Source organism: Pundamilia nyererei, unplaced genomic scaffold (genome assembly GCF_000239375.1).
Source record: "Pundamilia nyererei isolate P.nyererei 1_Seehausen unplaced genomic scaffold, PunNye1.0 scaffold00219, whole genome shotgun sequence".
NCBI classification, from domain to species: Eukaryota; Metazoa; Chordata; class Actinopteri; order Cichliformes; family Cichlidae; genus Pundamilia; species Pundamilia nyererei.
In genome coordinates this window covers 257,331-268,232 of record NW_005187620.1, presented here as the reverse complement: position 1 = coordinate 268,232, position 10,902 = coordinate 257,331, and the positions used below count along the sequence as shown (strand labels likewise).

Below are 10,902 nucleotides of genomic sequence, written 5' to 3'. Positions count from 1 at the left end.
GCGCGCTCCCTGCGTTTTACGTGTCTCCTCCCCCTCCACACTGTACGTGCGCGCACCTTTCTATCGCGTGGTGGGGATCATCCATGTTGCTACTAGTGGTGGAGATAAGGTTGTAATCCTGAGAGGCCCCGGAGACGTTTCTTGGGTTTTTGTATATGCTCTAACTCGGCGCTGACTGCTCCGCGTCGTGGACTGAAGCTCTTTTTGTCTCGGAGCGACACAGAGGCGGTAGACTCTGCGGAAAAACTTCACGTTTCCCTGAAATTGAAGGCGAATTCGGGCCGGGGGGGAGGACTGGTAATCCTGAGGGGGGAAGAAAGACGGTGGTGGGAAATGGCCACTCAGGTGGAGGCTCTCCTACCCGGCAACCCGCTTGCTCAAGCGAAGGAGCACGGTAAAGTGATCCGCAGTGAGCCTAAGGAGGAGGCGAGCGGCCGGGGCGACGGGGCCAAGCGGCAGACGGGTGTCGCCGATCAGGGGAGCGGCGGAGGCGGCAGCAGCAGTCCAGGACAGGGAGGGACCACCGGCTCGGAGGAGCAGACCTCCAAGCGGGCGACAGAGGAGAGCAAAGGCGGCTGTGACAGCGAAGACAAGCTAAGCGAGGAGGGAGTTAAAGGCGGCGGTGGCAACAAAAAGGAGTTTACTGAAGCTCCCCCGCCCAAGGTGAACCCGTGGACGAGGAAAATGAATGCTGTGACCGTGGTCAGCGTGAATGGACAAGCACACCACGGTCTGTACCCTCCCTACGTGTTGATTTACTGGCTGTCAGTGTTGTGTTTAGTGTCTGCCTGCACAGGTGTGGTCGTCCTGCTTGCACAGGGGGAGTCATGGGGGTGATTTATTGAACCAAAAAGAAAGGAAAAAAGAGAGGCAACAGAATTGATGAACAAGCTCTAACTGTGGTATTTTGCAGGCTGGTTATATTTGGAGTTAAAGCCCTCCCTCCACCACCACCACCTCCTCATAGTGAAGGCTATTCTTGGGGGAACATGGGTGGCTGATTGCACAAGTGAGCACACCCTTCCCAAAAAAAAGTAAAGGTGCTCCAAAGTGCCTGCAGCTTTTCTGAAATTTAAAGGTGCAGTTCAGGGATCCGGTACCCCAAATAGCCCTTCACTTGCGTGGACGTTTTATGGGCACTGTGTGTTGTGGTGCAAAGGTTGTGAAGTTGCTCACTGGTGTGTCATCAGGTCGTGCATTTTCTTTTACTTGAGAGTTTTGGTGCCCCTTCTTGGGACTTTTTAGGAGAAGGAGCGTATTAATTTTTTAGCAATGTCATCGTGCATGCTTGCTTGCATAGACTTTAAACTTTCAAGTTAGGAGGAGAAGAAAGAAGCTCCCCTGTCTTGATGATCTCCCTCCCCCTTCTTCTGCTGACACCCACCCTTGCATACAGCCACATCTCTGCTCTGCTGACACACACCAAGCTTGCCAAATGTTTAAACCAGTATTTACTACTGTTTGCTTTTGGGACCGGTTTCGACACAGCATCAACCGCATCAGTCGATCGAGACATCCGCCCATGTCTCTCGCATTGCATCAATTAGCTTTAAAGGCACGAGTATGCTCGGTTGTGTAGCAGCTTAGCCGGCTAACAATAGCACACTGACTCCCTTTTTGGCCTAGTCCTTGGCCGGGCCCTTCTCATTCAGATGTTAGCCTAGCTCCCATGTGGCTAATACTCGCTTCCGATCAGCCCGTGTAAAGTACGTCAGCCTCTCAGTCGTTTAGAGAGCCCTCCTCGGTGCTAAAATTCTTGTCAAACCTGAAACATTTGGTGGTTTAAGCTCTAAAAACGAGCATGTTTGTTGTGAGACGTCACGTGTTCACTCCACGTGTTCCCCTAGAGAAAGGCATGAGAGCTGTTAGCTAGCTAGCTGGCTGCTTGGGCGACTTCGCTGCATTAAAGGGCAGATGTCGCATGTGGCGGTCTTGCCTGAGGCGGTCCGGGGGTTTTCGTGGTAAAGAAGCCGGTTGTCACGTCGTGCATGTGTTGTCAGAGCAAAACCCGGTACCTAGTCTGCTCCTCCACCCTGCTAGGTGTCGTTAGCTTGGAAGCTAGCAGGCAGATTTCATCGTGGATTTTATCTTATCGATCAGTGATCTAGAAAACTGATTACTATATATTTTTGTCTGTAACAATTCACAGGAAGTTGCCCCAGAATCCACACCACTTGTCGATAATCTATCAGGTGGAGTGATAATTGGTGATGCACATGTAGGGGACAGTTCCCTGTCCTGTTAAAGCAACGTGGTTTTCATGTCTCACGCCGGCTGTGTTGCAGCCGCTCAGTCAGGTCCGAGTCTTTGTTTGCACAAGAGCTGAAAGCGTGTGTAACTCATGCAGACTTCAGCCTGTACTCAGGGTGGATTGGATTGCTTCTTGCTCCTAAATCTGTCACATCAGCACATGAAGAGCCAGTTTGTAGCTTGCCAGGCAGCATTGCCCCCCTCCACCCCTTCTTTATCCTGATTGAAACCGGTTTGCTGGTTGACTTTTTGAGGCAGTGGCTCTAAACCTTTTTGTTTTCTTGTTTACTTATGATTCAAGGCCACTACCAGTGTTGCTGGGAAGTTCTAGTCACAGGTTTTTGTCTCCATGACTTATGAGCAGTTCCCTGAAAATAGATTTCAGTTTTTGGGTATGTAGGTAAACCATGGTTTTGGGTTGGGCAGTGATATAGAAATATGTCTACCATGAGGAATTTTTAATTCTTCTGTGTTTTTTGTCATTCCAACACGTTCATTTGCAGGAAGTGAAACTAAGTTTTGCACACAGGTCCCAGGTAAAAGCCAAGAAGAATGAGAACACATAAGGAATATGTACAAAAACAAACTTTTTTTGTGAGAAAGTTTAGCATAAAATATGTCAACATACAAGTGTTTGCTTTTGCAAAATAGTTTTAATAACACACATATATGATGTTTACGACTCAGATGTTTCACAAGGACTGAATTTGGTCCAAATAAGCTATTTTATATTAATTGAAGAAATGATAAAATAAGTCTTTGTGGTTGTGTGGTTCCAGAACTTTTGGCTCAGTTTGATCCACCACACAGACCAATTCCTGACATAAAACGGTAGATTTTTGATTTAAAAAAAGAAAACAATAGGTCAAGATTTTGCTCCTTAGCTAGTCAGTCATTGGTGGGAATAATCCTACTCTTAAGTGGAGTTCTGTAAGTGGGATATTTTAAATAGCCAGGGGATGCTTGTGGGTGTTTTGTTTTTTGTTTTGGCCATCTCTGACGGCTGTTGAACCGATGTTACTTTGCCAAACCCTGGCAAACCTTTATGTTGGTCTGGGTTTGCATCAGTGTCACCTTAAAAAGCTAATAGAAGTAGGCTTATGATTAGTTTCAAGTGATCATTTAGGGAAACTAGGATCCCCTCCGTCATGGAAATTGGTAAGACAGAAGGTGGAAATGGAGTTTAAAACCCTGTAAGCGATCACACTGTAGTTTCTAATCAGCCGTTTGTACTCTGTGTCCTTGAACAAGATCCTGGAATTCTGTTATGGATAAAGCTAGAACCTGCATGACTGGGAATGGTTATCCACATGTCGCAGTGGGAGTATGTTGTTATATGTTAAAAGCGGATTTCGACAAGATATAAATTTTTTCCCCATGGTTCAGACTGATTTGGTTTCATATTAATGTCAAGTTTACCTAGAGTTTTCTAACCACACCTAATGTGTGCAAAGTAGCATAACATAAATCCTGTTACATATACAGTCATAATTACCGTTACCATCCACCATTTAAAAGAAAGATCATCAGCTGACTCATTATGAACATTTAACAGGAGTGAGAGATAAAATGTTTGACCCAGTAAGGACCTGGATGGGTAGTTGCTCCATGTCATTGTACAGAGTTCAGAGAGGACATTCTTATCAGACCTTTGAATTTGCTGTCCTAGAGAAAATACGAGACGACACTCTGGTTGAAATTTAAAGGCATGTGTAACCTTTCTGTTCAGAGATGATGGATCAAAATTAGTAAAGCGCAGTTTTTATTTGTTAGCTTCAGTGTAAGACTGTTAATATTTGTAGTAAACATGAGTGGGGCTGTTCTTCAGGGAGTGTGGCTTCATGTTTACTCCCCAAACCACCACTGGCGCTCAAGCACACCACACCAGTTTCCCCCAGGCTGGCGTGTAAAGAGTAATGACCACAGGCTTAAAGGTGCACTGTGGAGTTACCATGAGCACACAAATTATGTTTACATCCGGTGTTGTGTACCAAAGCACTTTCTTGGGCTCCTTAAGATATGGCAAATGTTTAAAGCATTTCCTTTCTCATCAATCATTTCCAACAATGGCTTGTTGAGTATATTTAAATTGAGACTTCCCAGAAAGTTGATTCTGTTCATTTGGATGTTGCGTTTTCAGTGGGAGAAATGTTTCGGCACTCATCCAAGTGATTTAGTGCGTCCAGATGAACAGAATCAACTTTTTGGGATTTCCTTAATTGCACCCATGCTTTTCAGTGCCTTTGGCATGTCTTTAGGAGAAGTTTGTATGTTTGTTTGTTTGTTTGCTTTTTTGTCCACATGCATGACACAACTGCTCTGTAGACCTACTGGAAGTCAAAACTCCCACAGGGTACACTATATCTTGATCTCCTTCACTTTCTTTGTGGAGCAGGGGGGGACTGTGCCAGTGTTGTGTATGTGTGTGGCATCTGTTATCCACTTGATGGAACACCACCATCCTCAGTTGATTTTTACTGGTAGCGCAAAAATCAGAGCTTCCTGTCTCTTTTTTTTTTCCTACTAGACAAATAAATGACCAGGTACCAATATTGGTCTTTAATAAATTTAAGCTGCTCATCAAACAAGGATCGTATCCTCGTCTGAGTTGGACGTAGTCTGACTCAATTGCTATGGACTTCATGCTGATGGGCTCTTTTCTAGTGACGGGTGACGGGTTGAGCCATTACAAGAAACTCTGTGGCTTAACAAAGACTGCAGTACAAGACGGGGTGGAGTTGTAGTTCATTTATGGGTGGAGAATCTTCACAGACAGCTGATTATATTTGATTTTTGTCACAAAGTAGTTGGTCGATGCAATATTTTAAACTGTGAAACGATGAAAGCTCCATTTGTAACATGAACACGTTTGCATGTGTACCCCACCACTGCTGCCTGTAGGAAATTTAACAAAACCAGGTGAGAGTGAGGGGTGCGATAACTTTGTGGCTTGCAGTTGTCAACCCTGCCAACCCCATGAGCTGTTTTTGTTTCTACTTCCTGTCCTGTTTACTTTTTTCCACTTCAGCAAAGTACATTTAAAAAAATCCAGTCTACCTTCACTATTACTGAGAGAGGTCTGACCTAGAAGCTGAAGCTGATGACCTTTAGATTTCTTTAACATCTGTAGTATGTTGTTTTGTGTCTTTCTCAGGCAAAGTAGGGCAATTAAACAAAAAAAAAAGTGTTTTCCAGCTAATTTTCAAAGTAGTTTTGGTGATAACAAAAATCAATTAGCTAAAAATAAGGTGATATAGAGAGCTGACCAATGTCCAGTGCATAAAAGACTTGTAATTAGGAGCAAAGTGCAGCCACTTTGGCTAAACCACTCTCTTTCCTGTCCTCCTACAACACCTCACTGCTCTGTTCTGGCTCTGTGGGTGTTGCTTCTGGTACTAATAAAATTAAACAAGTTTAGTTTGCAGTACCAGGGCTGTTTTCTGGAGAGATTTCACTCCAGTTATTTACCATGACTTTAGTATGTCAACCATCCATCCATTGTTTTCAACGGTCATAATAGCAGCACTCTAAGCAGAGAAGCCCAGACCTGACTTTTAGCCACCTTCTCTTTTAGCTCTTCTTCTTCAGCTCTGTAATCTCTCCAGTGTATACTAGGTCTGCCCTGGGCAGCCGCCTAGCAGGACATATATGAAACTCTTCATCTAGGAGGCATCTTAGCCAGGTACCTGAACCACCGCAACTCACAACTTTCAATATGCAGGAGTTGTTCTATAGTGAGCCCTTCCTGAACAGCCAGACACCCTTTAGAGGAAATTAATTTCCACCACTTGTATCCACAGTCTTATTCTTTGGGTCACTACATAATTTTAATGTGATTGGAAATAACAGATTCAAAACATTCAGTATGGATGTTCCTGGTAGTTAGTCTAGTCTAAAAGTCAGAAAACGATAAACTGAGGGCGGACTAATGGCTAAACTTTGGTAATGCAAATATTTCGTGTGTATTTAAGGTTAATGCTGTCTAATAATCAAAGTGTATTAAATGTTGCTTTAATGTGTTGCACTTTGTGTTGTACCTAACATTGCGTCCACTCCCTGAGCTACAATTTGGATGGGTAGCATGGTTATGTTGGTATACTCTTCTATAATTGAGCTTCAAATTTACAACTTCACAGATGGAAGAGAGACACTGTCATTTGTTGGGAATTCAGTGTTGGCTAATGGTGTCGAAACAGTAACAGGGCTGACTCATTGTGGATCTCCCTAACATTGATATGATTCTTTCTCTCATTTAGAGATCAGGAGTTGGTGTTTTTCTTCACTTGGGAGTTTTGTGTGGGTGTAATGTTGCGTTCCGTTTACCTATTTCCAGTTAAACGTAGTTGTAGTAGGACTGGAGGTGCAGTGCATCTGCTGTGTTGTGTGATGAAGTCATGCTAACATGAACACACCAGCTAATCATAGTCTTGAATTGTCCTTAATTACTCAAGTGTTCTTGTGTTTTTGAGAATTGGCACATTTAAAAGTATAACCTGGAGAGTTGTGGTTTAGTGCAGACATTGGTGTACACAGCCACAATTTTTGAGGTGATTTTATGCATTTTTCAGCTCAAAGCGCCTAAATGATTTAAAGTGTTATTTTCTTTTTGCTGTTGTGGTAATTGTCAGCTGAGGTGTGACCTTAGCTTGGCTGAGGAGTCGGAAACAATCGGCAGATCTACAGAATACATGCAAATATAGATTCCTTCTGGAACAAGATACTCATTGGCTCAGTGCATTAGCATTCCTATAGCACGTACAGAGACCTTTGAGTAGAGGAAGGCAGTTAAACTGTCTTCTCTTTATAATTTGCATCACATGCCTTTAGTTTATTTACTTTCTATTGTCACCACTTTAGATTGTTTATTTTTAGCACACTATTTGTATAAGATTATGTGCTGTTTTTGTTTCTGTAGCATGGTATGGTTTTCATCTCACCTCTCAGTTGTAAATCTGAAGTACTCTGGTAGTTTGTGGATATTCAGAGCTGCTCAGTGCTTTGTAGGGGGTTGCTGTTTTAAAATTAGCATGGACAACTCTGTTTTCTCCTGCATTTGTCCCAGCCTGTAGCTCTCGTTGTCATCTTTAATGTCACTAGTGAAGAGCCCCCCTCCGACTCCCCTTCTTGTGTCGTCACACACCACGGATCTGTTTGTTGGCGGGTTTTACGAGGTGTCGGGACCCAGCGAAGGTCGCCATCCCTGAACGAGTGTTAACAGTTGAATGGGTAAAATGGAACTACAGCTGCAGACCAGGCTGCCACCATGTTTCAGCTGCTGAATGGGTCCTTAATGTGCTAATGGCAGCTCAGCTGACTGGTTGGCTTGTGTAAATGAGACTGTGTTGGAGGTTGGGGGGAAATTTGATAGCTTCTGTGAGCTTCTGTTGAACTTACAGAAGCATCTCAATGCTCTGGTGCTGCTGAGTTTTCCTTTTTTTTTTTTTTTTTTTTTTCTTTTCTCTGAAGATTTCATTACTGTCATAGTCAAATAATGAGTTGACTGGCAAAAATGTTTATATTTGAAATGCATAACAGTGTCTCTAATTTTAGGAGTTTCTGCTTTTCCCCTCTTTAATGCCACTGCATAATGAGCCATTTTAACATGTGTGCTCTTGGGCTACGAGTAGGATGTAATGCACAGTTTTACATTGTTCTGTAGGAAGAAGGAATTACAACCAAAAGTTGAAAATGGAAGTCTCAACATAACCAATCCTGTGTTGTTTTTTTTTCTTAATTTTTTTTTAAAAGTGTCAGATAGCAAAACTGAGAACATCATGGCTTGTTCACAAAGTGTAGCATTGCTAAGCTAGGTAGCAGCCTAGTGTCTATTGTACTCACTGTACTGCACTTCTCCCCACACACTACACGCGTGTCACATACAAACTATAGTCCCTCTCTTAGGTTGTCCAGCTCGAGTTACTTTTATCTATCACCGGCTTGTGTCTGGACTCTGTGATAAAGGCACATCCCTCCAAGAAGGTTCGGGTGTGGACAGTTTATATCGAGGACGTGTCCAGTTGGTGGCACGTTGAAATATGACTTGGCTCCTCTGTATTTTATTTTTTTTATTTTTTACTGGCTTGAAGGGTGGGTGGGTGCCAGTTATATTTCATCTTATTCCTTTGTTATGAAGTGTGTACATTATGGGGGGAAATAACTGGTAATGTTCATGCAAACGTTGAATCACTTTTGGCATTTATAGTTCTGTGAAGCCTTGGACGATTAACCATTTCTTTATATTTTGCTAGGAAAATGACTTTAGCCCTGTATTTTTATTAATTTTGTCCCTGTCAGACTGTTTCGTATTTTTATTTATTCGGTAGATTCAGTGTCTGAAGATAGTTTAAATTTCCTTGTAACGTTGGTTCATCGACTGACTTAGGTGCGTTTTTTATGTTGCAATTATTCATATGCAGTTCCAGTTACATTGGAAGTCGTCTTGCATGTCGGAACTCGGTACGTTCCTGTAGGAAAGTCGATAAAGCAATGGTTCTGCCTTGCCTAAGATGCAACATAATTTTGTTTTGCAGCATATTCATGGATCTTGCTGTGCGTATTGCTTTTTTTTTAGCGACTCACAAATGCACAACGGTGGCAGTTTGTTTGTTTATTTAAGATTCATTTTGCTGCTGCCAGCTTGGATTGTTAACCCCGGGTTGGTGGGGCTGCTCCTAAATTCTGAGTGGCAAAATCCAGAAGTTGGGGGGGCATTCCAGATGAAACTTTTGACTGGAAACTCAGAAATTCCAACTTAATCTGGAACATATCAATAGGGCAGTTTTGTGCAAGACGTTAGGCAGAGGAACTGGACTGAAAAGGCTGATATCTAAAGGAAAAGTATCTGAATACCTTTTAGATAGCATGGAGAAATATTGCTGAAGCGCACGTTTAAAACAATAAGAAAGTCTCACTCCTTGAAAGGGGGGAAAAAAGTAAAATGTGGGGTGTCTCAAGTACTGTACACAGTGTATTGAGATGTAGAAATGGTTGTGAGGCACTCATAAAGTGGCCACAGCTTTTTAAGCAGTTGAAGTTGGTATAATTGTTCAGCCCTTCATCATAGCTGATCATCACCCTTCGGGATACTGTTACAGTTTCGCAGCTTTGGTTTTAGTTCATTTAAAAATTGTTGAAGCTTTAAGTCATGTGTTCTTCACTCTGCCTACTGTTTATCACCCCCACCACCATCTGTCACCACTGTCCTGCCTGTACGTGACTCTGGCGATTGGACAGTTTTCATCTTATTCTTAACTTGAACTCTTTCCACATCTGAGGTGAAGTTGGAGCCCGGGTCGCTTCATTTGATGTGTGTCTCTGTGCTGGCTGCGAATGCAGCACAGAATACTGAGCGAGACATCTCCTAGTCTTTTTACTCCATGTGAGCTTGTGATGTCATCACCCTACAGATCACGTGACTTCAGAGGGAGTCTTCGACTGTGCATGCGCTGCGATTGTACGCGTTTCCTCCATATTTGGTTCTTGCATGCAGAAAGGCTTCCCCCCCTCAGTGGTTACTCCGCTCTGTTAACAATTCAGACTGCAAGAGTGAGTAGAGGAAACTCAAGAGAAAGTGTCACACTCATAACTTGAGATGTTGGCTGTGACCAGTGTGTGGTGATTTTTTTTTTATATATTTATTTATTTTTTTATTAGGTGATTATTGCTTTATCCAACCAGTGATGGTTGTTTGCTTTCCTCGGTGCCTTTTGGGGGAAATGTGGTGTGTCTCAAACATTTAAACAAGATCTACCAGGATTTATTTTAATTAAAGAAATCATAATGGGGATTCTATGTTCAACACTTTTTTTTTCCATATATCAAGAATGTGACAGTTATGGGGGAAATTCCAGAAGCCAAATATGGAGTCAAAATAACAAATCTTTTGAATGTACAACCTCGAAATCATGATACAACACATGTGGGAGTGGAGGAAAAACCTGTGTGATTCAGACCACAAAAAACCCCCAGCGTTTGGCTGAGGAATGGGCCCGTTTCCCAACGCTGCGACTGTGTTTGTATAAGACTGCAGAGCCGACGTGGCATAAAGTTTATTTATAGGATTCACCAAGAGAGCCCCCGTGGGATCTTGGGGCAGGTACTGAAGTTGCTCCGTGCTGTAGGATTCAGGTGGAGGCCAAACACAAATTCCCATGAGGCATGTGCGTTGTGTAGAGTGGTTGTTTGGTTTGCGAGGATGGGGAGGGGGGAGGCACTCTTGGGGCTGTTGATCGGGAAGGAGGACGAGATGTGGAGGAAGAGCTTTTCAGAAATGTGCAGAAATCTGTTTTGTCAAGTTAGAGCACTTGACTGCAAAATAAGTTTAAGTGTATATTACAGTAAAGCATTAGAATCACAGAATGAACAGATGTGAAGCTCCCACTGGAGTAACTTTAAGAGACAATGGCTGATTTGAACTGTTGGTTGGTAGTGGCTAATGTTAATGGTAGCCTCTGGCAATCCAGCATGCACAGCAGGCTGCAACAACCTTCAGTGAGCACTGTGGGGAATAAACATAGGAGTGGATGAAATGAGAGAATTGAAAGAAGTAGTTGATGTAGTGCTTGAGAGAAGAGTCACTACATACTAATGTCTTTAGACAAGAGCCCGCTGATCTTGGTGAAGCAGTTAAGCAGTGAATGGGTTTTTTTTTTT

At 43.0% G+C, this 10,902-nt stretch overlaps 1 protein-coding gene across 7 annotated transcripts in view; it reads left to right on the top strand.

The window, feature by feature from the left end:
* The window catches only part of larp1 (La ribonucleoprotein 1, translational regulator), a 48,989-nt gene continuing 38,087 nt past the window's right edge, over window positions 1-10,902 (top strand). For all 7 annotated transcript variants that reach the window (XM_013914717.1, XM_013914716.1, XM_005748305.2 and 4 more), the window contains exon 1: window positions 1-730. In XM_013914717.1, the coding sequence (XP_013770171.1) occupies window positions 334-730 (397 nt within the window). In that variant the 5' untranslated portion in view covers window positions 1-333. The remainder of the gene's footprint in view (window positions 731-10,902) is intronic.